This window comes from Hermetia illucens, chromosome 6 (assembly GCF_905115235.1).
Source record: "Hermetia illucens chromosome 6, iHerIll2.2.curated.20191125, whole genome shotgun sequence".
Lineage (NCBI taxonomy): Eukaryota > Metazoa > Arthropoda > Insecta > Diptera > Stratiomyidae > Hermetia > Hermetia illucens.
The window spans coordinates 95,168,525-95,196,069 of record NC_051854.1 but is presented as its reverse complement, the minus strand read 5'-3'; the positions used below and the strand labels follow the sequence as shown (position 1 = coordinate 95,196,069).

Sequence of the window (27,545 nt, the reverse complement as noted above, 5' to 3'; positions counted from 1 at the left end):
TTATTTGCCTTTTTTCCAAATCTAGAGACATTTGACCAATTTCCATCACCCGGGGATGAAGCAAACAAATGTCATCAACGTAATCGAGTTGTTTAAGGAAAGATGTCTACGGCGGCAGGAAGCACGCAGATACTCCTCCAGTTGTCGCACCCAAGGTTTCTTCCACTCTCTGGGAAAGGATTTCCGATTACCAGGATTTGCGTATAAATGCAAGTAGCAGATCTGCAGAAACTGAAACATAAGCGATAAATAGCTTTGCTGGAAGTGGCCCAGTCACTTCATTCTCTTTGAGTGCATTGAGGGTCTAGATGTTCTCTCTTCTATTTGGAGCAATCAGGAGCAGGAGGTCCTTATGCGGACGTCACGCTGACTAGCTATTTCATCCACAAGAGGCAGAAATTCACCAGATATTATACGGCTAAGAACCTTGGTGCAATATTAAGAGGTTTTGTATAACAAAAAAATGACATGCAGCTGGAGCAGAATGCTACCGTCTTCCCTCTAATTTCATGGTAAAGAAAAACGTGACTATGATTTCCTTTATTTCCATATTTTTTGAAAAGATAACTTCTCTTCTCGTCCTAAAAATATAAATGTTTATACACAGAGAACGTCATTCGCATTTTCTGCAACCAAATGGTAGCATTATTCGAACGAACGCTCCACAAATTAAATATTTGTTCGCAACAGTGATATAATATAATTATTGCATAATTTGAACTCATAAAACGTGTTTGCTCTATTACGGTAGCTTCTCAGGCGAATAGGTGTAAATGAGTAGAACAAACTCCATTATTGCGGGGCATGCAAAACACTTTTTTTTGACAAGTATGGGAGTACGAGAAAAAAAATGGGAACATAAAAAAAATCCAATATACATCTTTCACGATCTTAGAAAAAATTTTGCGTTAATAGATTTAAAGACAACGGAGAGTGAAAAGAAAATTTGTTGAAGGCAACAAAGAATGGAGACTTATGTAAGAGGAGTTCAGCATATGGCTTGTGTACTGATTCGAAAAAACCTAGACCTATCACGAACTTCTTCAAGCGGAGAAACGACTTGACAAACAGAAAAGTGAAGCCTGGAAGAGCCAATGGGAGAGAAATCTGATTTCCGACCGTATGGGCATATGTCATGCAGCGCAGCATTTTTAGAAGTATCATATTGCTGAGTACCAAATATTCATAGCAATGAGGGAGTTCAACATTTCAACTAAAGTGATAAGACTACCTACGCTGACCCTGACCAAGGTCCGACATCACATAAAAGCAGAGTTAATTATCGTTGCACCTGCAGTTGCTGCATATCTGCTGCTTTCGCTCGTACGGAAATCCTGGCAATCCGAGACCTTTCCCAGATAGTGGAAGAAGGGATAATCCTTAAAATGCCAAAATGCACCCTTTTTGATTGACAGAGAACAGGCTGGTTTCCGAATCCCCCTGCATCGACCACATCAATACATTACGGATCATTTTGAAATAGCGCGGAAGTTTAGATCTTCGCTTCTTCATCGATTTATAGAAAGTCTTCGACAGCATGAAGAGGGAGGACATCTATTGTGCTCTACCCAGGAGAGATATTCCCTAGAAACCAATAGCTATTATCAGAGCGGCATATGATGACTCAAAATGTCACGTGTTGCACCGAAGTAAAATCCCAGAGATATTTGAGGTCCAAAGGAGAGTCCGCCAGGGTTGCATTTTACCGTCGATATTATTTCCTGTCATCGGTGACGTTCTTCGTGCTGTTTTCTCCAGAGGATATGGAATAGTTCAATGGACGATGACATTTTTCTTCGAACACCTCGACTATGCTGATAACATCTGTTTGCTGCCTCCGGACCGTGAACCTTGGCCAAGTGGCTCTGGAAGATTTGGAAAGAGACGCAAGTAGAGTTAGACGGAAAATAAATACCAACAAAACCAAGGTTCTCAGTCTGACGCGTCATCGCACTCTCTATATCTGCATTAACGTGGAGGACATCGAAGCCGTCGGTCAATTTGTATATCTAGGAAGCGTTGTTTCTGCCGACGGTGACGCTGAACCAGATCTGACGCATTAACAGCGCTAGATCCGCTTTTGTTGCCTTGTCTAAAATTTGGAAATTTGGCCAAAGTGACATTTTAATTACTTTAACTCGAGAAATCAGGTTTTGAATAAGAACAAAAGATATTGTACGCCAGATGACTATTCCCTACTGTCTTAATTGCCATCTTTCTGAGCAGTTTCAATTGTATGTTTCCCGTGCCGTGGTTTAATCTATTATCCTCTGGTTCCCGTAAGATCACCGGGTTTTCTTGGGCATCTAACTTCCTGCTAATCCCGGATTCGATAACCACGTATACGTTGTTCCGTGAGATGCTATGTCCTCATTTTATGATGCGTTCTTCCTTTTCTTTTTATTTGCCGTCTTGGCTTCCCTCGCGTACCAACCCAAGCGTACCGAAACCAGTCTTTCAGTTTATTCCATATAGTTCTTCTCCCAATCTGGAAACATTACTTTGTATATTTCGCTGGATTCCTCGCTTTCAGTTGATATATCCTCCTCGATGGCAATGTGTCCATATTCAACCTTTTCATATCTTTTTTAAGTGTTGACGAAGCCGCTGAGTGTGTGAACCCTATTCCTTTATTTCCATGTTTTTGAGGGATGATGTCAGCGGCGGCCCTTCTTGGAGTTTCATCTTTTTCTTAATGAGATTGTCAATGACTAATGGTTGGGAGCCAATGCTAACTCCGGTGTCGACGATCTATTCCTATTTCTTTATAAATCTTTGGACGATGAGGGACATCGAGAACGATTTGTTCATCATTGCATGCATGGAAAGGGGATATTTCATGTTGGTGGGAGTGGTTCAAACTTTGTGGAATCGTTCATTGTGTAGATGTGGTTTTCCTATAAACGTCAAAGAGGATCTCCTTCTCTCCTTTAATATAATAATTCCTAAATCTAAAAATGGGAGATTTCCATCATCTTCAATTTCCATTGTTAATCTTAATTTCCGATACACCTTGTTCAGAATCTCCAGCAAATCATCCACTTTATCTTTGTGAACAATGGTAAAAATGTCATTTATAATACATACTTTGTGGGGAGGGGGTTTACCGACTGTTCTGACTCGTCTAGCGGCATCATCCGCAATTTTCTTGTAAACATTTCCGCTACCTCCAGAAACCCAGAGTGTGAGCACTTTTTCCAGACGAGCTTTCCTCATTTCATCGTTGGCCCGAGCAGTGAGATAATTTACTGGGGTTTTGTTAATTAAGGCTTTAATGGCCTGAAGGGAGTTTGTGATAATTAGATTTTTTTTAGCTTGGCCGTACCTGATAGTTTGATTGTTTGGACAATGGCTAGTAGCTCAGCCCAGAGAACGGGGCTGTCATGAGCATAGCGCAGAGTTGTTGTACCTTTGAGAATATCGCACATCCGGCGTTTGAGGCGTCGACCAAGGCCAGGATCGTAAAACCAAAAGCTTCCCATTTTTGAGTTTCGATTTCACCACGTGAAGCAAAATTCGAGGTTCGCAGGGTAGCGCAGAGATGGCATGTGTTGGAGGCGGCCTCATGAGGCCAGGTCAGCAGCTCAGGGAGGGAGCAGTGAGATTCAATTTTCTTTTCAAGGTATTTGGGAGCAAAACTGAGAGGGAGGCATAGTCAAGGATTGACAATCACTCTAAATAACTTGAAAGCATTTTGATGGTGGAGTCCCCAGCCGGCCCTCGTAGCAAAGTTTATGACAATGGTCGCCTTTTTTCCCTTGTTTCAGGTGTATTCAATGTGTTCCTTGATTTCAATTCATTCAATGTGCTCCTTGAGAGAGGCAGTGATGACTCTTCCCAGGAGTGCTCAAAATAAGCGTTATTGATGTTAAACCATCGAGTCGAGAACGATCAAAAGCAATCGTGAATGACTTCTTTAGATTGACAGGAAATTTTAGGAAGTTTCACTGATTTATGAAAAGATCCGCCTGTAGTCGAAGGGTATTTTCTGCTTCTCCCCACCAGAGGCTGAAATTAGGAAGTGATCAGTGTATTCCAAAAATTTCACTTTGCTAGAGCATTTCGTGTGAAGGGGAGTAGTATAAACATTGAAATTTACTGGGCTAAGGACACACCCTTGGGGAATGCCATTGTTATTGTGTATAGTGAACTTCCTATTGCGAATGATGTTCGATATCCATAGAATGTCAGGGGGAAGATTCATGTCAACCATGATTCCAGTGAGGAAGGGCAGATCCACCTTTTATAAGTTTCAGAAACTGAAGGCACTTAGATACAAAAATGCACTGACTGCGTATAGCAACTCGATCAGGGAAGCAAAACGGAACAGCTTCAGGAAATTCTGTGAAGGGATCGAACAAATCACAGAAGCAACGGGGTTTTACAAGGCTGCAACCAAAGACGGGGCAATATCCTCTGTCTATTTGAAGAAGGAAGATGGAGATTTACCGAGAATGAGAATGGTGTCCTTTGTGATCGACGTATCAACGAACGTCTCAAATCTAAAATTTACCGCAATGTCGTCCGTCCAGTCGCTCTCTATGGTTCTGAGTGTTGGCCGACCATAAAAGACAATGAACGGCGTCTCGCGGTAATGGAGACGAAGATGCTACGTTGGACTAGTGGCGTCACACGTTTAGATCACATCCGAAATGAGGATATCCGCGATCGTTATGGGGTTGCACCGATCGTGGAAAAGTTGCGAGTGAGGCGTCTTCGATGGTATGGTCACGCAATTCGTGCAAACGAGAATTCACTTGCAAAGATTGGTCTGAACATCGAAGTCGATGGTAAACGACCAAAAGGCAGACCTAAGCAACGGTGGCTTGATACGCTGGATGGGGATTTGAAAGCCTCGAGATTGCACCCAGATCAGGCATGCGATAGAGCCAAATGGCGAAGCCGATCACGACGAGCCGACCCCGCTTGTGAACGGGACAAAGGCTGAAGAAAAAGAAGAAGAGGAGGACAAGGTACATCTGCTTCTCGGAACTCATTTCCCGGGGTCCTACCGCACGGTGGCAGACGACAACATTCCGTCTGACACCCCAACAACAAAGGAGAAGAAAAGAAAACTGGAAACTAGCAAAAGAGGTATACTCAGAAGCTAAGCTAAGGTGAGCAGTCGGAACTTTTAAACCACTGAAATCACCCGGAGTAGATGGCATTTTCGCAGCACTTATCCAGAGAGGCCTAGGAATCATCTTAGAGTCTCTTCTGAGGGTGGTAAGGGGGAGCAAAGCACTGGGATACATACCAAGGGCATGGAAACTTGCAAAAGTGGTCTTTATACCGAAAACCGGTGAAAAAGATTCTTTTCATCCTAAATCTTTCAGACTGATTTACCTAACATGGTTCGTACTCAAAACGGTGGAGAAGGTCATAGACAACTGTATTAGAACTAACGTTCAAAAGCATAATACTCTACATCACTGACAACACGCTTACCGGGCAGGACAGTTAACTGAAACTGCTCTGTATCAGGTAACAGATGTATTACTACGGGGTGCCATAGAAACAAAAGAAATAGCACTGTGTGCGTTTTTGGATATCGAAGGAGCATTCGACAACACATCGCACACAGAGATACAAGATGTCCTAAGCCGCAAGGGAGTGGGAAACACCCTGGCATTCTGGATGGGCAAAATGCTAGAAAGCAGGCAAATGGAAGTACAGAAGACAGGTACAAATTCTATTGTCATGAACACTACTCAAGGTTGTCCACAGGACGGGGTACTATCGCCGCTGATGTGGGGTATGGTAGTGGACGAACTACTGGAGTTGTTAACAAATACTGGAATACAAGTTACGTGGACGACATTGTTCTAATCTGTAGGGGCAAATATGACGATACCCTATGGGATAGAATCCAAACTGGACTAAGGGTTACTAGTGCCTGATGCAGAAAGGTGGGACTGCGGATCAACCCAGCCAAAGCCACCATAGTACCATTCACTAGAAGGCGTAAGCTTTATCACCCGAGAGCCATAAGGTTACATTACATGAAGGTGAAACGAGAAATAGAGGTCAAATATTTGGGAATTATGCTAGACCAAAAATTACTCTGGAAGGCACATGTCGGAAAGCCCCGAGGGGAAAAAATGAGGTTGCAGCCCGAAGATACTACTTTGGATATATACTGCAGGCCAATGATTACCTATGGTGCGGTAATCTGGGCAGAAAGAATCGAACTCAGCACACAATCCAGGGAATTACAGAAGCTCCAAAGACTGGTTTGCCTGTGTAGCAGTGGGGCAATGAGGACTTGCCCGATCGCATTCCTGGAGGTCCTTCTGGGATTAACCCCTCTCCATCTGCACATACAGAATTGCAGGCAAGGAGGGCAATATTCAGGATGGCCGGGGGTATCAATGAGGCGGGGAGCTGCCTAAACCGAAGGAATTACTGATAAAAAGGAATAACATGACAACGAGGTTTCACTTCGATAAGAAGTTTGAAACACGTTGGAGTAACAAGGCAAACTGGGAGAGCGTGGCTGCGACATACGGCTTAAACCAGCAACTGATTACTTAGTACACTGACGGATCCCTCACAGCAGAGGAAGCCGGTGTCATTGGTCCAAGGAAAATGTACTTCGAGCCAGTGGGCAGGTACACTAGTATATTTCAGGCGGAAATATACGCCATAGACAGATGTGCCTCCTTTAATCTCCGAAGGAACTACAAGGGACACAGCATTGCACCTAGGTTCAACCAGGTGAACTCTAAACTGGTATGGGAACGCCTTGAGAGACTGAATATATTCGGCTCGTCCAACAAGGTCATGTAGGGGCCATGAATTATACAAACCCACCCACAATGAATAGAAAGAATTGATTCACTTCCTTTGAATGGGTACTGTCTGCGAATATATGCTGTGAGTAATTAATGGTTTACAGTCACATTTAATGCAAGGCCACTTACTTTTCTGACGTTTTTCTTGACGGAACATGGAAGGTGCAAATACAGTCAACAGTGAAAATTTAGGCTAAAACAATTGGCAAATGAACGAACTCCACAAACAAATGTAAACAGACATGGAAAATTCCGAGAATATCATATTTAACGTCATATTTCCCGCCAAAGTCTCATATCTCTTCTCGGTAAAAATTCGAGCCGCTGTATCATAACAGATTTTCTGCACAGCTCAGTTGTTGCTTTACTGCAGTCTGCACAGTTCTGCATGTAAACTAATCGTGGATCAGCTTCGGTCGCCAAGTTTTGTTTCTGCATCGGTGACAGTTCCATGCTTTTCAGGCGAATCTCTAGAAAAACCGTAAATTTTCAGCGCTCCTTGTGAAATTTGTAAGAACAATTGCCAACCATGGACGAGATTGATGATTTCTTCGATTTCTCGAAACCTTTTGAGCGGAAGACGGTCAATGCGGGCTATATTAACGGGCGGACAACGGTTCAGGGTGGGCTGAAGCATGAGATCGTGAAGCGTGAGGAAATCGGCCAGGATTATGCCAAGATTTACCGAGAGGCCGAAGAACAGAAGATATTGCAGGTGAGGAAGTGGATAGAAGTAATTCCTTATTATGTCAACGACTAATTCTAGAATATCGACGTTGCCTCAACCTCGGAAATGGCATCGTATCTGGACCAATTGGACGACATCGAGGATGCTGTTCCCAAGCGAAAAGTCGCCAGGACCGATCTAACTACTTACGCCAGGTACAATTTCGATACTCGTAGCGAAATCGAACTCCCCATTCATGCGTCTCGTGAGAAAATCGTGGAGGCGGTTCGTGAGAATCGCGTGATAATCTTGCAAGGAGACACGGGATGTGGAAAGACAACTCAGGTAAACAGAAAGGGGACCCACATGGGGGCAATGGCTTTGAATTTTCCGTTTTCTTTGGCAACAGGTGCCGCAATTCATTTTGGAGGATTGCTATCAACGAATGGAGTTTTGTAACATTATTTGTACGCAACCTAGACGTATTGCTGCGATAAGTATTGCTAAGAGGGTTTGCCAGGAGAGGAAATGGAACCTCGGCGAGGTTGTCTCTTATCAGGTAAGATTTTTAGGGAAGCGAATGGCGGGGGATGGACAGAAGGCGTATCTATAAGTTTACTATTATTATGAAATTTAGCAAATTGGCAGAAATCAGCATCATTGGCCAAACTTTAGCCTTCAGATTGAATAATTACAGGTAGGGCAGTTGCTTTTCATGTAAGGCCTGCGTGATGAGCTTCTTCGAGCAAATCAAAGCAGCCGCGGACAGGGCTGCAGCAGGAGTCGCGGCCTTGAGTCGGCTAATGGCGAATGTCGGCGGCCCTATATCAACTAGGAGACGTCTCCTCATGGGAGCAACGCAGTCCGTCCTTCTCTATGGTGCGGAGGTATGGGCTGATGCCCTTGACAAGGAGGTGCATCGTAAACGCCTTGCTCAAGTGCAGAGGCGGGGAGCTTTACGAGTGGCGTCTGCTTATCGCACCGTCTCCGAACCGGCTGTGATGGTGATTGCGGGAGTGATCCCCGTTGCCCTCCTTGCCAAGGAGCGCAAAGCTATCTACCGCCGTAAGAGCGAAAACTTAAGAGAAGTGGTTGCCTGTGAAGAACGTCAACGCACCCTTAACGAGTGGCAACTTTCTTGGCAAAATGAGCCAAGGGGCAAGTGGACTGCGCGGCTCATCGACAAATTAGACCCATGGTTGAACAGAAAGCACGGTGAGATTGATTACTTCCTTACCCAACTTCTAAGTGGGCATGGAGGTTTTCAGTCTTACCTGCACAGGATTGGGAAGGCGCGATCTTCTGATTGTGTGTTCTGCAATAGAGTGGCGGATGACGCTGAACACACCTTTTTCTCTTGCGAGAGGTGGGACGGCCTCCGCCAGCAGCTTTATGCAGACACAGGGGAGATCTCTCCAGATAACATTGTGCGAGAGATGCTGAAGAGCGCTGGCAGCTGGAATCATATTGCGCATTATGTTCGGGCTCTTCTTACTACGAAGAAGATTGAACTCGACCGGCAGAGGGATCGGACGGTAAGGGGTTCCCTGAACTAACAACTCCCTTCCTCCTCTCCCCTCCCGTTGGTGAAGGGAATTCCCTGACTTGAAGGCTCCCAAAGCCGGGAGAGCGGGAGGGCTAGCCCGAAGTAATGTGTCAAACGGTTGCAGGCTAGTTCTCTGATGACAGGGAGGTGTTTAGTTGGTAGTCCGCCAGCGTGCTGTTGCGGGAGTCCAACACTCTGTGCGTAAACGCATTCACCTACCCTACTCCCAAAAAAAAAAGGTCTGCGTGATACAGGAGTGGAGGTTGTAAGTAGCTTCAATACGGGAATCAAATTTCTTAGTATAATGTATGTTCCATTAAATAACATAGGCTGCAGTGGAGGCCGGCCTTTCCCATGTATGATCGATCCCCTGCCGCTCCCATTTTTTGATAAGCATGTTCATGGATGTCTAGCCCGTATGCCGATGAAGTTTTTCATTGGAATTGTCTCAGGCCAGAGTACCACCATGACAACGCAGACATGAGATGATAAAAATTTGGAACTTTCATGTGGCAGTGGTGGTCATTTATTATGCACTGAGAGAGACACTGGCGCGGAACAGTCTCGACTTAACTGCTAGCCAAACAACTCCCATAATCAGAGAAATAGCTTGGAACCCTTTGACTCATTACTTTGGACTATCCTTCCGCCTCAGGGGGCCTTCAAATCAGGTAATTCCTTTCACCAAAGGGAGGGAAGAGGGGGAAGGGTGTAGTTAGTTCAGAAACCCTCTGCCGGTCGAGTCTAACCTTCGCAACAAGAAGAACTTGAAACTCACAGCTCAATTTGTCAGCAACCCTCTGCTAATCTAGTCTAGGAGAGTTGGGATGAGTTATGTACTACCCCCGACGTAATTTCCATCCTCATCTGGCCTTCCAGCGTCTCGTAGAGCAAAGAACAGTCTCTCAAATAATAAATAATCCATCAATATTCGCAAGAGGCAGCCCGGCATGTAGAATTACCTAGTGTATCTGTAATCTGACGGAATCGAAAGCATTCCTAACATCAATCGTTACGAGGAGCACACTCTATGAACACCATCCACTGTCTATCCGTCTACTATAAACCATCTTGAAGATAAGTTCCTTCCAGCATGTATCATTTCGAGTCTAATGAGTTTTCAAGCATTTTTTGCCTAAATTTTTCGGGTTTATAGCCGAGTCTCTACGAAGCTTCGCCCCTTGTTTTTCGCACTGCGGAGTCTCCTTTTAGCTGTGTACCCTGCCATTGTGACGCATGCCTCCTCCCAGTCGTTTAAATAGTTTTTAGGAGCTTATAACACCTCCTCTGCAGGTTAGCAATTTTCACTTGGAAGCCTGTTGGTTGTAGGATCCAATGCTCCTCGACGGGGTGTTGACACTCCTGCCCCAGTTTCTCCACTTTACACTGCAGTGACTGAAAATTCAAAAAAAAATTCCAGGCGCCAGTCAAATACGCCTCAATTTTTTTTTTTAAATCACGACTGTTTTTATCGTCGGTCTAAATCAGAAGAACGGAAGTTTGCGTGCCGGCCTGGTACTAAGCCACCTGCCTCGGCGGTGACAGTACAGAGCATCTGCGGGGGCGAATTCACCACAGCAATGCAGCCGTGGCTCGTGTCTCCGATGTGCCGCCACATCATTCCGCCTCCAGCTGAAACCGCGGGGGTTTAGCGAAGGAACCCGGGACTTGATCGAACCTAACGCTTCGCGGGCGCTTTTTTGGAGCATTCCCCGGTTCGGCGAAGGCCTCATCCTCGACAAGGGCATCCCGCCGCCAACGTTGAGCATGAAGGACTGCTTCTGTCGCTTTAGGATTTTAAAGGGGACCTCGTATGGTGGGGGCAGCTGCCTCCGAGGAGCGTCCAACCTAATGAGGACCTGTGAGCATGTCTCAAGGACCCTGGGGGTGTCGACTTCCGTCGTCGTGTGTCGGGAAGTTGGAGTTGGCCGCAGTTTCGACACCTCGTCCTTGAGCAGGCGCAGCATGCTGGAGTCACTTAATCCTGCTATATCCAGCTCAGGGTCGGCGGGAAATCGAAGATTCTCCACCATCCGCAGGGCTGGCCCTGAATTCCACTGCATGAACTGTGCAAAGGCCGAGGAAGACGAAAAGCATGGAATGCGACCACGCCGCGAGCCATCAAGGCGATGTTTAGTGTCTGGTGCTAACTTTTCAGTACCCCATTGCACTGCGGATGGTATGCAGTAGTTCTGTAAAGTTTAAAACCAACGAGCTTGCCTAACTCTGAGAAAAGAGGAGATTCAAATTTCATTCCCTGGTACATCAAAACGCGGGTTCCCTTCTCGACAAAGGGCCTCGGCACATGATTGTGCCGTAATATCAGTCAGAGGTATTGCTTCAGGTCATCGTGTCAACCTGTCGTTGATTGTGAGGCAATGCTTGTACCCGTGCGAGTTTTGCGAAGGGTTGCTGCCGCTTTAGCACGTGTTGCAAGATCCACGTCACCGTCGATTTTTCGGCAATCGCGGAGGCGCAGGATGACGACGCAGTCCTTCAGAGCTTGAGGACCAACTCCAAATACATATTTAGGGAGTTTCCCATCTTCGGCTTAACATCCAGTATTTACTGCGAGATCTCAGAGAAGGGACCAAAGCCATATATTCCGGCCGATTTCCGAAAGGAAGTATTTCACGATCTGGCATTCGGACAATGAATCGGTTAGTCACCGCGAAGTATTTCTGGCCGTCCATGAACAAGACAGTGCATCGCATGCCAAAAATAAAAGACTAAAAAGCATGTGAGGAAAGAGATAAGAGTGTTCCCTCGGTCCACCAAGCGTTTCCACACAATCCACCTCGACATCATTGGTCCTTTGCGAGACTCGCACCGTCAAGTATTGCCTTACAATCTTACATAGGTTCACACGGTGGCCTGAGGCGATACCTCTGAAAGACGTTACTGCACAATCTTGTACAGAGGCCCTCTGCCGAGAATGGATTTCACGGTTTGGTGTGCCGACAATTATAATCACCCACCAGGGAACACAGTTTGAGTCCTTTCTTTTCCCAGAATTGGGCGAAATCCTCTGCTTTAAACACCACCGGACAACCGGCAGTCCAATGGGAACATATGTAGAATTAATTAAAAACTTTTAGCTGCCTTTCGCACCTTTAAAATATCTATTTTCCAGCTGTAGAACATATTTTCTACCTCTATCTCGCGCATTCCAACTACTGGCAAATAACATGTCAGTTGAAATGATTGAATCTCCCGCTGAGGCTGATCGACTGCTCTCCATTCTTTATAGTGAGGCCACTATTTATGAAGGAACGTACCGGGGTTTCAACAGGAAAACAGGCAAAAGAAGGAAACTTTCTAAGATCCTGATCATGAACTTTGCTTTCTGGAGCATAAGCACGCTCCTCCGCAACGGTTATAGAGGAGGAAGGTGTGTTCTACAAGCAACAACACGCAATTCTAAAGATGACATTGTTAGCCTAATGTTTGATTTAAATGCGAGGGTCGGCTCTGACTACACCTTGTACGTGGAGAACTGTATGTGATGGGAATGCATAGGGTTGATGGTCCTAAGTAGAAATCAGCAGAAAATTCCACTGCCTCTTGGGAATCCCGGACATTACCTAGAGAGTGGGGGAAGGGGAACGTCATTAAGAATTTAACTAAGGTCACCCATTGTGAGTACGATAATTGGAGGGGTATCTGCGTGCTTCTTGCTGTCGGAAAGATAATAGCTAAAATAATCCCGGAACGCATCGAAGAACATATTGAAAGCTTGATCGACCGAGAATAAGCCTGCATTGACCACATCAACACTCTACACATCATTTTCATCAGTTCTTCGTTTTCATCATTTTCATCAGTTCTTCGTTTATTTCGGTCTGGTCGATGCACAGGTCGGTCACCCGTACGCAATGTGGTCTGAAAGTGGAAGTCGCAGTAGGTAGGTCACAAATTAAGGATGAGTGACAATTGTCTTGCTGGCTAAATCATGTAGCCACTCTCCCAAGAGGTGAGTGGATCGACCCAAGGACTTTTGGCGCAGAATAGTTGTGGAGCATTTCAACGAATCGCGAAGGATGGTGCGTGTGGCTGCCGCGGTATACCCCATCAAGGGTTAATTTTCAACAATATATGTATATTATAATAAAATGATCTGACATAACATAAGAGGGTTCCATTTAAGTATTCCTTGGTTGTCGTAAAAGGCAACTAAAGAGAATATGAATTTGTCGTCTAATAATGCCCACCCTCCGACGCTGACTTTCATCGGTACCATGGCCTTTAAAGGATCGTTATCATTCCAACGACGGGTCCCTCTGATCCCTCATCTCACATCCATAGTTATAAAATTTACTTAATACATTTAATGTAAAAATAAATTTTACAAAACTTACAACTAGAAGAAAGATAGTAGAAAGATACTCCCCTATCAACCCTCAGCAGCCCACATCAACTATAGCCATACATTGGTTTATGGGAAACTAGATATGTGCTCGTTTCTTGATTACCATTTCCAAACGAGGTGAAAGGTCATATGCTGACATTCTCAGGAGAGTGGATGCGGACCCCGAACTCGTCAACTTGGGAGACCTGACATTGTATTAGATGGTCAGAGAAGGGATATCTTAAGTTGGAGCTCAAGAAAACCAAGGATGTAACTGCAGACAAATTCTTGAGCCAAATCGGAAATTCGTTAGGACAGGAAGCCGACATAAGAGTTAGCAAGCGGGGATCACTATAATCTGCAAAGATATAGACGAAATCATCATGAAGGAGGAGGTTCGCGAAGCGTTGGAGAAGCAGTTCGATCCTGTCGGACTTAAAGAGCCAGTGGTGAAAATGCTAGAGAAAGCCTGCGAAGGAACACAATTCGCCATTATCAGCCTACCAGTAGAGACAGCACTCAAACTGTTAGTTCCAGGGAGAGTGAGAATAGGCTGGGTTATGTGTCCTTTGAGGGAGCAGGTGGCATTGAAGCGACGCTTTAGATACCTTGGCTTCGGTCACATTGCGAACGCATGCATTACTCCAAATGAGAGGTCGAAGTAATGCAGGATATGCAGAATGGAAGACCACATCAGGAAGAACTGCGCAGCTAACCCAAATTGATTACTGTGCAAAGGGAAGGAGGGTGTGGACCGTCGGCAGCAGCAGCAGATGCCCGAAATGCAGGAGAGTGCTTAACATAAAAATAATCAACATCAACCACTGTGAGGTAGCGCAGGATCTACTCTCACAAACCATCCGCGAGAAAAACATCGACGTGGCCGTAATAAGTGAGTCATATCGAAACCACGGAGGTAGCATTTAGGTCATAGACCAAAACGAACCTCGAAGAATTCGCGGAATTAGACCTGGTACTGACAAATGTTGGGGCCTCATACACTTTCCGGGGAAAGGACCGGGGGTCTATAGTGGACTTGACATACGTGAGTGCCACTTAAGTCAGTAGAGTCGCTTGGCATGTCAGTGAGGACTGTATTCACAGCGACTACCAGGCAATCTGCTTGGAAATCAAAGGCAGATTGAGTTCGAAAAATAATTCTTGCAGAATAACGGGTGATATGCTCGGCTGCACGGCGAAAGCCTTCGAAGGGAACACGTTTTCCACGGCACTCAGACCCGACATATCCCTGAATGGTACGGCTAGAGAAAAAACCACACTAATCACCCTATGGGTGACGAAAGCATGCGACGATATTATGCCTAGAAGGCAACTTTGTTCTCGACATCAGGTCTACCGGTCTGTTGCGTCTGCCCAAGGAGGCAATGCCAAAGCTGAAGCGACTGACGTGCCCAGGGACCTGGACTTCTGCACCCTTGTACTAATTAGGACGGACGGTCCTCGGAATCCGCTGCAGATACCTTATGCGGGCCCCTTCGAAGTCCTCGAGCGAGGTCGACATCATTATAGTCTCAACGTCGGGGGGACGGTCAAACGGGTCTCCTTGGCTCGACACGTTTTCTTTTACTGGACGAAGGGCGTTCACTACTTCCAATTCAATTAAAATAATTTAAATTAAGTTAAATAATCAAAAATAATTAATATTTAAAAGTAATAAAATAAAGTGTTTAAATTATAGCTTCGTGTTATTTTCCCTTTCTCGGTATAGTTCCTTAGAAGGACTTTAAGTATTACTTTTTACTGAAATTGTCCTCGAAATTGGAAAGTTCTTCACGTTATGCGTGTTTCAAGCAAATGACTCACAAACTCTCGTCAACTTTAAATGAGATAGAATTTACTAGCGCGAAATCTGCCGAGTTGTAATTGATTACAATATTTTGAATTTAAGTCACGAGCAAGCCGAAGTGTTCAGCGCCGCGGTTGGATACAGAAGAGACCGACTTATTTCCATGCGGTCCGTACTGTCCCAACCAACGGCATTTTTTTACCGCTGGTTCTCCACTCCCCTGGTGCGTTCTGAAAACGAGTGAGTGGAGAGTTTCTGAGTTCAGCGCCATCTACCCGTCCGCATCCGCAACATCCGAAATAAATTTCGAATGCTGCAGATCCTGCCGCGCCACAGACTTACTAGGGATTCCACTTTTCTGTAAAATTTCCCTTTACATACAACGTGTGGCGCCATTTTGTTTTGAGTTTGAAGAGGGCTCCCCATACTTGCAAAATGGGGGTGTAACTTTTTTTTTTTTGGAATATAGTCATTTGGGGTATCAAATGAAAGGGCTCGATTAGTACTCATTTATTTCTGATATTATGTGAAACATATTGGAGTGAGGACTCAAAATGTTTACCTCAAAAAGTGAAACAAGTTTCGTTCGCAGAACCTAGCCAACCGAAACATCTGGAAAAAATCACAGTGATTCATCTATGAAATCTAGGCCTCAAAATACATCCCATTACAAGAGCTGCAAAAATAAAGTTAATAATAGTATATTACTATGTTTTAGAAATTTACCGAAAAGCCCCCTTAATTTCACTCCAAGAGTACAAAATTTGGCAACAGCATAGGCGATAATATAGGACATAATTCCGAAAAGTTCTGAACGAAGTCCAACTATTATTAACAAAAATATAGAAGGTCAAAGTTTTACATTTGAGGTAAATTTATTGCTCTCTAAGACGTTTATGACATCATCATCAAATAAAGTGAACTCATATGAACCGCGAGTTCCATGGGAACATTTTAGTTTTCCTTTTTCGGCTTTTTAAGGTTTTGCGTGAAACAAAACCTTATTAAAATCTATTCACGGTCTGTCTGTCACACGCATTTTTCTCCAAAACGGCTAAACCGATCCGAACAGACATATGGGAACTATCAAATCCCACGCATACAGTGAGTGACATAAATTTGTGTGCAGTTTAAAGGGGGGCTCCTCATTCATGTAAAGGGGGGATGTACATCTTTTTTCTTCGAATATAGTTATGTGGGGTGTCGGATGAAAGGTCTCAATTAGTACTTTCCGAATCTGATATTAGTTTTGACGTGATTTGCAAAGTGAGCGAGTAAGGAGTCAAAATGTACACACTTTAAGTGAGACAGTACTCATTTTCGGAAACTACCCAACCCAAAAATCCGAAAAAAATCGGAAAAGTACGCTTAGATTATATATAGGTCTCAAAATATGTCCCATTCCGATATCTGCTCAAATAAACGTACTAATTGTATATTACCAACTTTTAGAAATTTACTGAAAACCTCCCTTAAATTCATCCTAGGGCTACCAGATTTTGCAACAACATAGAGGACCACATTTCGCATATTTCATGGAAATCTGGCCATTAATGAAGGAAAGCAGCCCTACCACCCTCAACTAGACATTTGCCTCCGTAGCCTGGCTCTAGCTAGAGTTGGGCAATCGCAAAGGAAGTGTCTGAAGGTTTCTTCCTCTTCTTTGCAGACCATCATAATCTGGTACGCATTTGCACCCGTCTGGCAGAAGTGCTCTCGCGAACGGGTCTTGTTATAGGCGGGTCAAATCTTCCTTGACTTGCCTCAGCGGATGAGCCTCTGTCATCTGAAATCCGGGGATGCTAAGTAATGCGAGTCTATTCCACTCTTAACAGTCCGAGCGGGACAGAGACTGGCTACCGAAGGACTGCCAAAAGCTGAGCCCCGCCTGGTCAGTTTGTTAGCCTGCTCATTCCCCTTTATGTATGTCCCTACGGCCGGGATCTCAGAGGAGGGTGAACTTGGGCGCGCCGCCCAGACTGTTCAGCGCGTTCCTGCATTGCCCCACCAGCCTGGAGGATGACACTACTGAGTATACCTAATGGGCGCTTGGTTGTCATCGACAGGCTTCTAGTATCGCCAGTACTTTCGCTTGGATTCATCGGTGTATTTTAGGAGATCGTACGGCTCGGTTATGTATCCAAGAAAACTGCGGCACAGATAATCTTTGATCCGTCGGTGAAGAATATTGTGCAATACACTTCCACTTTTGCCTTGGTTGGAAAGTCTGCAGTAAACTTCCTGGTAAAGTTCGCGTTGCGTGTGGCGTAGTCTGTTGGGAATGTCCAGAGTTCCCGAGGTTTTTGGATTTATGCGGCGCATTAACTTATGAATTGACTTACGTGACTTATGTTCTCAGTTTTTAAATTGGTATATCTTCGCAATATCTTTTTTTTTTTCGATAATAATATTCGCCTTTGATATATGTAGCTTCTTACAAAAAAATGCTTCTGTATTTGCTTTAAGGTGGGGCTCCACAGTACTGCCGGTGAAGACACTCGACTATTATATTGTACGACGGGCATTTTGCTACAAAAATTGATACAAACCAAGGACATGTCTAACTTCACACACGTGATTTTGGATGAAGTTCACGAACGTGATCAAGACATGGATTTTCTACTGTTCCTTGTGCGACGTTTGTTAACAAGTAATTCACCTCACGTAAAAGTAATTCTTATGTCTGCTACTATAGACGCACAAGAGGTAAGTATCTAATTAGCGCGAATAATTATATGTGGATGCCCTATGTCAATCTTTGATTAAAGTTTTCAGAGTATTTCAAAATCATGCACAGAGGAACCTTGTTTCCTGCCCCTATTTTAAGTGTCGATTCACGAAGGTTATTTACCGTTAAAGATTTCTATTTGTGTCAACTGGACCGTCTCATGGTTGTAAGTGTATATAAGAGTTTGGACCAACTTCGGGTAGCAATTAATGCCAAATAATTGATTGTGTTATTTTAGAATGTAGAAGTGAATTATGACGAACCTGGAATCTCAGAAGAAATGTATAAGATAGCATTGAAACTTATTGTAATCTGTGAGAAATTGGACTGCCAAGATGAAGAAGTTCAAGCTTCGCCTTTTAAACCTTCCATTTTGATATTTCTTCCTGGTATCAATGAGATTGAGCGAATGGAGAAAACATTGCAAAGATTAGAGAGTTTGTACGTCCTTTGCGGTTTATAGACTTGGAAGTTTTTAAAATATAAAATTGTTCCTTTAGAAAATATGACATCAAACTTATTCCGTATCGTTTGCATTCAATGATATCCTCCACCGATCAGGAGAAAATCTTTACCAGGCCACCACCGAATTGCCGAAAGGTAATTCTTTCGACAAATATCGCGGAGAGTTCGATAACAGTGCCGGATGTCAAATATGGTATCATATTCTAGTTATTAGTTTGCAGAGGTATTACTGCAATCCGTTTTCTCGATTTTAGTAATTGACTTTTGTCTGACCAAGTCCCTGGTAACCGACACGAGTACAAATTTAAGTGCTTTGCAATTGCATTGGGCTTCCCGGAGTAGTTGCCGACAACGTGCGGGTCGAGCTGGTCGTGTGAGCAACGGTCGAGTTTACAGGCTTGTATCTAAGCAATTTTACGATGTAGGACGAGTGTGATTGGTTTTTAAAAGCGGGACTAACATAGAATATTTCAGACAATGATGGATGAATATGGATCTCCTGAAATGGTTCGTTGTCCTCTAGAAAATGTAGTGTTGAAAGCAAAACTTCTGGATATGGGTCGCCCTGAGTCGATTTTAGCTCTTGTCATGACTCCTCCTGCCTTATCCGATATCCGCAATACGGTTCTAATTTTAAAAGAAATTGGAGCTCTTTATAAGATGGTTGGCGGAAATTATGATCCTTATGATGGTGACTTAACGTTTATTGGACGAGTAATGGCCTCTTTGCCTATTGATGTGCGAATCTCACGTTTGATAATCTTCGGATACATTTTCAGCGTCCTGGAAGAAACTATAATAATGGGTTAGTTTCGTACTATTTTATTCAGACTACAAGATGTAGATTTAAATATTTCTACAAACTGTATTGCACTTGGTATTGCAGCCGCTGGTCTCAATGTTAAAAGCATTTTCGAATACCCACACACAAATGGATTGAATGCATATGCTCAAAAACTAACATGGTCCGACGGCTCCGGCTCTGACTTGTTTGCAATTTTGAAGGCGTATCGGGTAGATATAATTTTTTATTTGGAAATAGAAGGACTAGACTTAATGCTATCACTATAGGTCTGGCATACGATGAAAGAGCAAAATAATTTCGACGACGAAGACGCTGAAAAAGTATGGGCCCGTCGCTACTTTATCAACACTCGGCTTATGCGTGAAGTTAACTTGCTTGTTCGTGAGATAACTGAACGATTGCAGCGAGTTCACATCAGGGAAACAGCCGGCGTGAATCGTGTTCGTTGGTCGGAAAGGGAGAAGACTATTGTGTTGAAAATCGTAATTGCAGGGGCATTTTATCCAAACTACTTTCTGCGTAACTCGTTTGATCATCAGTCGTATGAGCGGAATACATACCAATTGCTTTCTGGACGTAATCCCTGCAATACGGTGTACTTCACTAATTTTGATTCCAAGTATATCGGGCAACTTTATACGCAGTGCATTAAGGACATGTTTAAACAGTGTACGACGAACACAAAAAATTTGCTTGTAAATTTTGAAGAAGGATCGCAAAAAATTTTCGTCACATTTCCTAATGATTCTGATTTCGATCATCCCGATGCATATAATTTAGTCCAGTCTGTCCCTGGAAGTGTTCGACCGGAAGTATACAAAGCAGTAAAAATGAGGCAGCTTCGATATAATACGTCGCTTAAGGTGATGGAGTAAGTAGAATCGTTAATCATCGAAATACACTGAAATAAGTTTGATTTTTTTTATTGGATAGCGGAAGTAGAAATGACTTTTTTATTCTTTCGATATCCAGCCAACCTTTGCTCTGTATAATCCTATTTATTTCTTTGATGAACATTTAGCCCTCACGAGGCAGTCGCCTATGCGGAAAGATTGAATCTCGGAGTTATGCGTGACGGAAAATGGATGCCGCGTAAGAAGAAACTTCTCAATCCTGAATTAGCCGTTATTCCATCTGTATACACAAAAATCGTACGAGGATACGTGACACATGTACGTTTTCCAATGCAAAATGAAGTTCGTGAATAAAAAATGTAATATCAAATTGAAATGAATCTTTCAGGTCGAACATTGCGGGAAGTTCTGGTTTCAACCCTTATCTGAAGAAGAAAGATTGAGAGAAATTGTAGAAGAATTGAATGGACAGTACAGCAGCATTTATAAATTTAGAAGTCCTGCGGAAATTTCAAAAGGGATGATTTTGGCAGCTCCATTCTTTGAGAAAGGCGGCAGGAGTCCATATTATCGAGGACGTGTTGTTAATTTGGCGAGTCGAGGCTCGAGTGATATCTTCTTCCGAGTAAGTAGCTAGAGTTGATTTAGTTCTATTTTTCAACAGTGTCTTACTTCTAAACATGGTACCAACCAATTTTCTCCGTAATTAAATCATAGGGATTCGTGAAATTTAATTCCCAATAGTTTATTGATCGTGAATTGCTCGCTGTTCTACTCTGATGTTAAGCTCCAGGTACCTTTTTTGTGGATAGATTTAGATCTACTACATCTAGACTGTCCGAAAAGTGGAGACTTGTGTTTTGGCCTCATTTATTTTTGACCTCAGCTAATGAAGTATTTATTTAATTGGCTATTAACGAACAATCCTAGTTACTTATTGGCCCCAAAAGGAAGAGGAAGCAAGAACCATAACTTGTGCTTAAATCTATTGAAAAAGCGAAGGGACCAACCTGTTGTGCCTTATAACTTCGACAAAGTCTTGAAATCGGAGAATGGAAATTGATTTTGAGCTCCGCGGAATTTTGCCTGCCAATTTTGCAGTCCGATTGGCGACATCGAGGCAGTGGGTGACTTTATTGTTGACAGTGAGCCCTGAAAACGCCGGGCTGTAGTACTGATTTTATAAAGAATATCCGCCAAGAGAGTAAGAAAAGGAAGCGGGTGAGGATTTGAGTGAGTACGACATAGTGCTTTTTTCTGATGTTTAGCGCTAAACAATTAGCAGGGCACCAGCGAACGAAAGTGTCTAGGGTTGATTTAAAGGAGACACAGTCTATAGGCAACGATATAGCGGAAAACAATTTAAGGTTGTCGACATAAAGCAAACCAGGATGAGTAAGGGGGGAGGGGGTGGAGTCGTTGATAAAGAATAAAAGTAATGAATGGCTTAAAGTTCACCCCTTTGGGGCACCGGAGGAAGGTTACGCACCAGGATCGGCTGGCAAGGTAAGAGCAAAGCCATGCTACAAGTGATATGGGAACGCTGAGAGAGGTGAGTTTGGACAAACGCTTCTTATGGTTTACAGTGTCGAAGGCTTTAGCAAAGTCAGTGTAGATAGAATGAACTTCCGGTCGTGAATTTGGTGACGTCGAACAGGTTGAAGGCAGTGGACTTACGCTTAAGACCGTGTTGCTCTTTCATTATGAGGTGGAGAAAGTGCGGACAACCAGTCACTCACATGCCTTTTTGAGATTTTGGAATACAAGAAGAGAAGCCAAATGGACGGTAATTTCCAGCAAGAGTGCGGTTACCATTTTTGTGAATGGGGATGATGAGGCTAGGAAAATGGTTCTATAGTGCAGCGCCTCCTCTATCTTCTCGCTGTTGCTAAGAAAGAATTTCACATACTTTTAAAGCATTTATTTGCAGATCGTCAAAAAGCTATTGGTCTTCTTTATTACACATGGTTCCCAAGCACAACGGCGAATGGAGACCATGTGGCAGACGTCTAAATGCTGAGAACGCTTCCACATATCACTCATCCATGACTGCACAATCTCGCTAACTGCCGTGTTTTCACAACATTGGACTTAGCCAAGGCATACCATCAAATCCCTCCAAGATCCAGAAGACATTCCGAAAACGGCAATATATACACCCTTTGAGTTCACACGGATGACTTTTGGTCTGTGCAATGCGGCGCAAACTTTTCAGAGGTTCATCCACCCTGTCCTGCGAAACCTTAACTTTTGTTTCGTTTACTTGGATGATGTTTTGGTCGCCTCTGCCCCTAAGTTTGAACATTTGGAACATCTCGAATGCATTCAAATTGCAAATTCCTTCAACAGCAGGTGAAGTTTTTAGGCCACACGATTTCTCCTGAGGAAATCCATCCGGATCCAGACAAGGTTCAGGCCATCGCAGACTTCCCGCAACCAAAAACTGTCAAGGATCTGTGAAGATTTTTGGGCATGTGAAACTTCTACCGTCATTTCTTGCCCAAAGTCACACAACGTCAAGCGATCCTTGACACCTACCTATCTGAACGCAAGAGCAAAAATTCCGCGTAATTGCGTGGTCTACAGAGGCCGCGAGGCATTTGAGCTAGCCAAACGATAGCTAGCGGACGTTATACTCCTGGCATTCCCCCAACTAGATGCACTCCTAGCCGTATTCGTCAATGCCCCAGACATCAGTAGGTGGTGTCCTTCACCAACAAGTTGAGCTTATTTTTCAAGAAATTGAGAGCAGATCAACGGAACTACAACGTGATCGTGAGCTATTAGCCACATACATGGCAGTCAAATATTTCCGATATTCCCTAGAAGGCAGGCCGTTCGCAGTCTTTACGGATCACAAAGCTCTTACCTTCGATTTTAAACAGAAGCTCAACAAAGCATCCCCTCACCAAGTTCGGCATCTGAACTTCGTAAGCCAGTTTAAGACATCCGTCAATGTAGTTGCAGACGCTTTATCATGCTTTTCAGAAATCGCTGCCACGCTCGATTATTCGGCAATCGCTGAGGTACAGAATGATGACGAATTGCTTCAGAGCCTCAGGTATAACCCCAAATACAAATTTCGGTATTTTCCCCTTTTCCGCTCAAACTCCGGAATACTCTGCGAGACTTCTGAAAAGGGACCTAGGCCATATATTCTGGCTATCTAGCGCACTCGGGCATTCGGACAACGAATCGGCTGGTCACTAACAATGTTTCTGGTCATCAATAAATAAGGATGTTAACTACTGGGCTAGACAGTGCATCGCTTGCCAGAAGTGTAAAGTCACCAGTGACATACAGAAAGAAGTAGGCTCATTTCCTCGGTCTACCAAGCGTTTTCACACGATCAACATCGACATCATTGGTCCTTTACGGGACACGCATGGCTTCAAATATTACCTCACAATCACCGATAGGTTCGCACGGTAGCTTGAAGCAATACTTCCGACCGACATTTCGAGTTGCAACCGAAATCATTACTGATCAGGGAATGCGGTTCGAGTCTACCCTGTTCTCGGAGTTAGGCACCAGACGCCATCAGATGACTGCGTACCACCCGCAATTCAATGAGATGCTGGAACACTGCCATAGGATGGTAAAGGCCGCTATAATGGCACACGATGACTCTTCGTGGTCGCAAGTCATGCCTACTACTTGGTTTCCGTAAGATTGCCATCAGCTCCGCCAAGCTGGTATACGGGGAGAACTTGAGACTCCCTAGCAACTCTGTGCTCGATACTAGGTCAGCCCTTTCCACCACTGGGCTTTTGTGCTTGGTCCGGGACATCGTGGTCCCTTCGCCATCCCATCATTCTTCCATGATGACTCATATAAAGTGTTAAACAGAGAGGAGCATTTCTTTAGGCTTGATGTGGGCGGGAAGCCCAAGAACGTCTCCGTGTCCAGACCAAAGCCTTTTATCCCCGGGACTGAGGTCTCAGAGAAGAAAGGTACACGGCGCGTGAGATTCGCTCTGCATCCCTAGACCTGGCGGGTCAAGAGTCGAATTTTATCGCTGAAGCCCAGTATCAGCTGGGGGCAGGGTAGTGTGGAGCCGCTGCAATGTGTAAGCGACTTAGCGGAGGTTCACCCGAGCTGCACCCCCCGATTAGCGCAGCACAACTCGCCTACTAGTCGGTATCAGGATGAATGTCTTGGAAGACATTTAATATGGAAGGACTTCCCGCAATAATCATCGCAGTGCAATCATTTGTCAGTTGGTTTTACTGGTTTGGATAGCTTTTCTTTGGGGTACCAGATTTTTTCCCGCTTGGCTGCAGTTACAAAATTGCGATACTTCCATTGAAGGTCTTAGACATTATTCAGTTCAGGCCTTTTCTGCAGTTATTTTTTAAGGAAAGTTGTGTTTCACTTTTGCTTTACTTCTCTTCATTAAGTTTTTGAGAGGGTTCGAAAATGGCTATGGAAAGGCCGAATTGACATTTGACGGCGACAAGAAACGAATTTCTTAACAGCATTAACGGAGAACTCAAAGGCTGACTTTTCATTTTTCAGGGTGATAAGACTAACTTTGTGACTTGATGAAATATCTTTATTGAAATCATAACTGGCAATTTTCAGATTTTCTTCATCGACTACGGCAATTACAACACAATTGAATTCCGGAAGCTGCGAAAATTCGGCAATAATGCTGATCGTTTGACGGAAATTCCACCACGTGTATTCGAATGTAATTTGGCCGAAGTTCAACCTTCCTCGATAAATTGTCCTCGCGGCCGTTGGATTGAGGAAGCAAATGATCTTATGCAAAACTTTGTTGATAATGCACTTTGTGAAATAGAGGTCTGATCCGTGATCTTACATGATACCCCGAATTCATTGCAATATTACTTTCTCCCAGGTATATTCGATTGTCAATGGAATAGTCTCCGTTTTCCTGCAAAGGAATGACATGCGATTTAATGATATTTTGGTAAATAGAGGTTTTGCTCAGTATGCAGAAGAGAACTATATGTCCAAGGTGAAATTCGACTTTTTTTTGATTTGTTATTTGGAAGTAATAAAAAAATGTCATGCAGGCTGACCATGACAATCGTATGCGTAAACAAAGGTCAATGAAAATGTATGAAGAAGACGACTTGGTTGTGAATGAGGATTACTTGCGGAAGATACAAGGTGACGAAGATATCTATACCGATCCACCAGATCCCAGCAAATATCGAAACAAAATTGAATTACGCGGACCACATAGTGCCCTTGAAACAGGACTATATGCAGCAACACGAATTGGAGGTTTTAAAACTGTTACCATTGAAAGCCAATCTGTGAATTCTGTTTTGTTAGATACCGACCCTCACGTAAGTATAGAGCGCTTATTAGCTTCCCATGTTTTGGCTTTCCATTCTCAGTCATAAGGAATTTATCTAAAAATAATTAAATATTAACTTTCATCCAGGACTACCATGAAAGGCTTGTAGTCGCAGCAAGCGTTACTGAAACTTTACAGAACAATAAGATCACTGCGCGTGCAACAACACTTATGCCTAATATACACGGTTTCGCTCCTCTCATTGCCATGATTTTCTGTCCATCAATGGAAATAAAACGAGATGCGAACAAGACGCGATATGTCTCCATTCTATGTGGTCTGGGTGCAGATCGCAATAATGAAGCGGTTTTCGCGGAACATGACTTAGTTTTCAGTCTAGATGTTGAAATAACACCAAGTGATATTGAACTGGTAAGAGAGTATGTTAGTGTTATTGGAGAACAGTAGTTTATTTCCGCCATTAGGTGAACCAAATTCGCTACACCATGGATACCTTGTTGTATACTGAAGTTGGTGCGGAATTCCCAACGCTACCTCGAAATAACAAGGCTGAGTTGACTGCAAAAATAAAGAATCTAATAGTGAAGTAAGCAATGGAATATTCTTTTACGATATCACTATTATTTCATGTTTCCACCAGACTCTTGGAGAAGCCCCGTAAATCAATTGAAGTTCATCGAGATTCGAGGGACTATTTCTGGAATCAATACAGTAGCGAAGATTTGCTAGAGACAACAAGCATATATGGTCATCGGTCGATCTTCCCATTCCATTCAGCTCTACGATTATACAACGAATCATTCGAGCAAATACAAACTTTGCGGATGAAAAATGAGGAAATACATCGAATGGCTGAAGTGTGAGTATAACATCCACTGACCTAGAAAGCGGATTTTGTAGGTATTTCATATAATGAGGCACAATATATTGCAGTGATGCTCCCGTCAAGGATATGCGGTGCCCGTTATGTGATCAACCATTGGAGAGTATTGTTCAGTTGAGAATTCATTTACTATCTCAACTTCATCGTGATCGTGAATACCAAATTGGGTATGTTGCATCGGTGTAAGCTCTTTACTTTAAGCTGACAATTAACTTACCCCTATTGTGGTATCAAGTGATTTTAAGAGTTCAATATATACTGACTTTCATTTTCGTTTTTAGTTTGTAATTTTATATTGTTATTGAAACTAATGGAGACGTAGAATTAATAAAAAATAAGACGAACTCTAGCTTTTGGAGTTTTATTCATGTTTAGTTTCAGCAAAGAAATTATTAGATTCACGCTGGTCCGCGATGATGAAGAGGAAATAGAAAATAGGAAATATTATTTTGGTTAGGGAGATGAAATCCATGTACGCACAAAATGTCGGAATTCTGTCTCAGACAGGAACACTAAAACACCCCTAGAGCATCTAGGACTCTAACCCGGAACTGTTTGGGACATCACCTCAGGCCAGGCCTATTCAGTACAGGAGCAAAACCTGGCATCTCTTCTATCCATTTCCCTCTTTTTTGCTTTAACAATACGTTGAGTGTAACGTGCCACTCGGCTTCACATGTCCTCGCTCTGCAACATGGCCTCAATTATCTTGTCTGGCACATTTCTATCGTAAGTTGATGGGTCCCACCTTCTGCAGAAGAAAAAGGTGTGGCAGATTGAAAATACCCATATCCGCTGAGCAGCTGGGTTAGGTAATATCCAACCTCACCGTGCTTTCGAACCCACGTCTTTTATGAAATGCGCGGCCAATCGACCTCTCGATTTTGTTTTCCAAGATTGCTGCCATGCGCATAGAGTATGAGCTCTCTTTTCATAAGCGACAGCTTTCTTTTTTCCCTCGCCTTTTCTGAGGTATATAAGCCTCCGTTCGGCAATATAGAGAGCGCAATCACCATTGGAGCTGGTTTCGAGACGGTACGATAAGCGGACACAACTCGCAGAGCCCCTCGTCTTAGTACTTGCACTAGGCGCTTACGGTACATTTTCTTACTGAGGGAATCGGCCTATACTTCTGAACCGTAAAGGAGGACGGACGGAAACGCACTCATCAGCAAGCGACGCCCGCCTGATAAGGGACCTTCCGACATTGGACATCAGCTGGCAAATCGCCAACATTCTAGCCGCAGCCTTGTCTACGCTGTTGCGAATTTGCTCGAAGAAGCTCATCTTCGTGTCTATCATGATGCCGAAGTACTTCACCGCCGGCTTCGACAAGACCATGGTTTCACCCACCT

At 43.7% G+C, this 27,545-nt stretch overlaps 2 protein-coding genes across 2 annotated transcripts in view; one reads left to right on the top strand and one right to left on the bottom strand.

Moving 5' to 3' along the window:
- The window catches only part of LOC119658784 (C-1-tetrahydrofolate synthase, cytoplasmic), a 36,120-nt gene extending 29,089 nt beyond the window's left edge, over positions 1-7,031 (bottom strand). Inside the window, exon 1 of the mRNA XM_038066492.1 lies at positions 6,924-7,031. Within this exon, the coding sequence (XP_037922420.1) occupies positions 6,924-6,951 (28 nt within the window). The 5' untranslated portion in view covers positions 6,952-7,031. The remainder of the gene's footprint in view (positions 1-6,923) is intronic.
- A 167-nt stretch (positions 7,032-7,198) lies between these two features.
- LOC119659677 (probable ATP-dependent RNA helicase spindle-E) lies at positions 7,199-26,539 on the top strand. The gene is made up of 20 exons (XM_038067900.1): positions 7,199-7,509; positions 7,561-7,806; positions 7,871-8,020; positions 17,629-17,868; positions 17,931-18,056; positions 18,129-18,331; positions 18,391-18,548; positions 18,610-18,776; positions 18,830-19,160; positions 19,242-19,369; positions 19,427-20,031; positions 20,182-20,332; positions 20,403-20,639; positions 24,599-24,820; positions 24,879-24,998; positions 25,057-25,335; positions 25,434-25,718; positions 25,772-25,893; positions 25,948-26,166; positions 26,241-26,539. The coding sequence occupies exons 1-20, from the start codon at positions 7,324-7,326 to the stop codon at positions 26,374-26,376; spliced, it is 4,311 nt and encodes a 1,436-aa protein (XP_037923828.1). The 5' UTR covers positions 7,199-7,323; the 3' UTR covers positions 26,377-26,539.
- Positions 26,540-27,545: the final 1,006 nt, after the last annotated feature.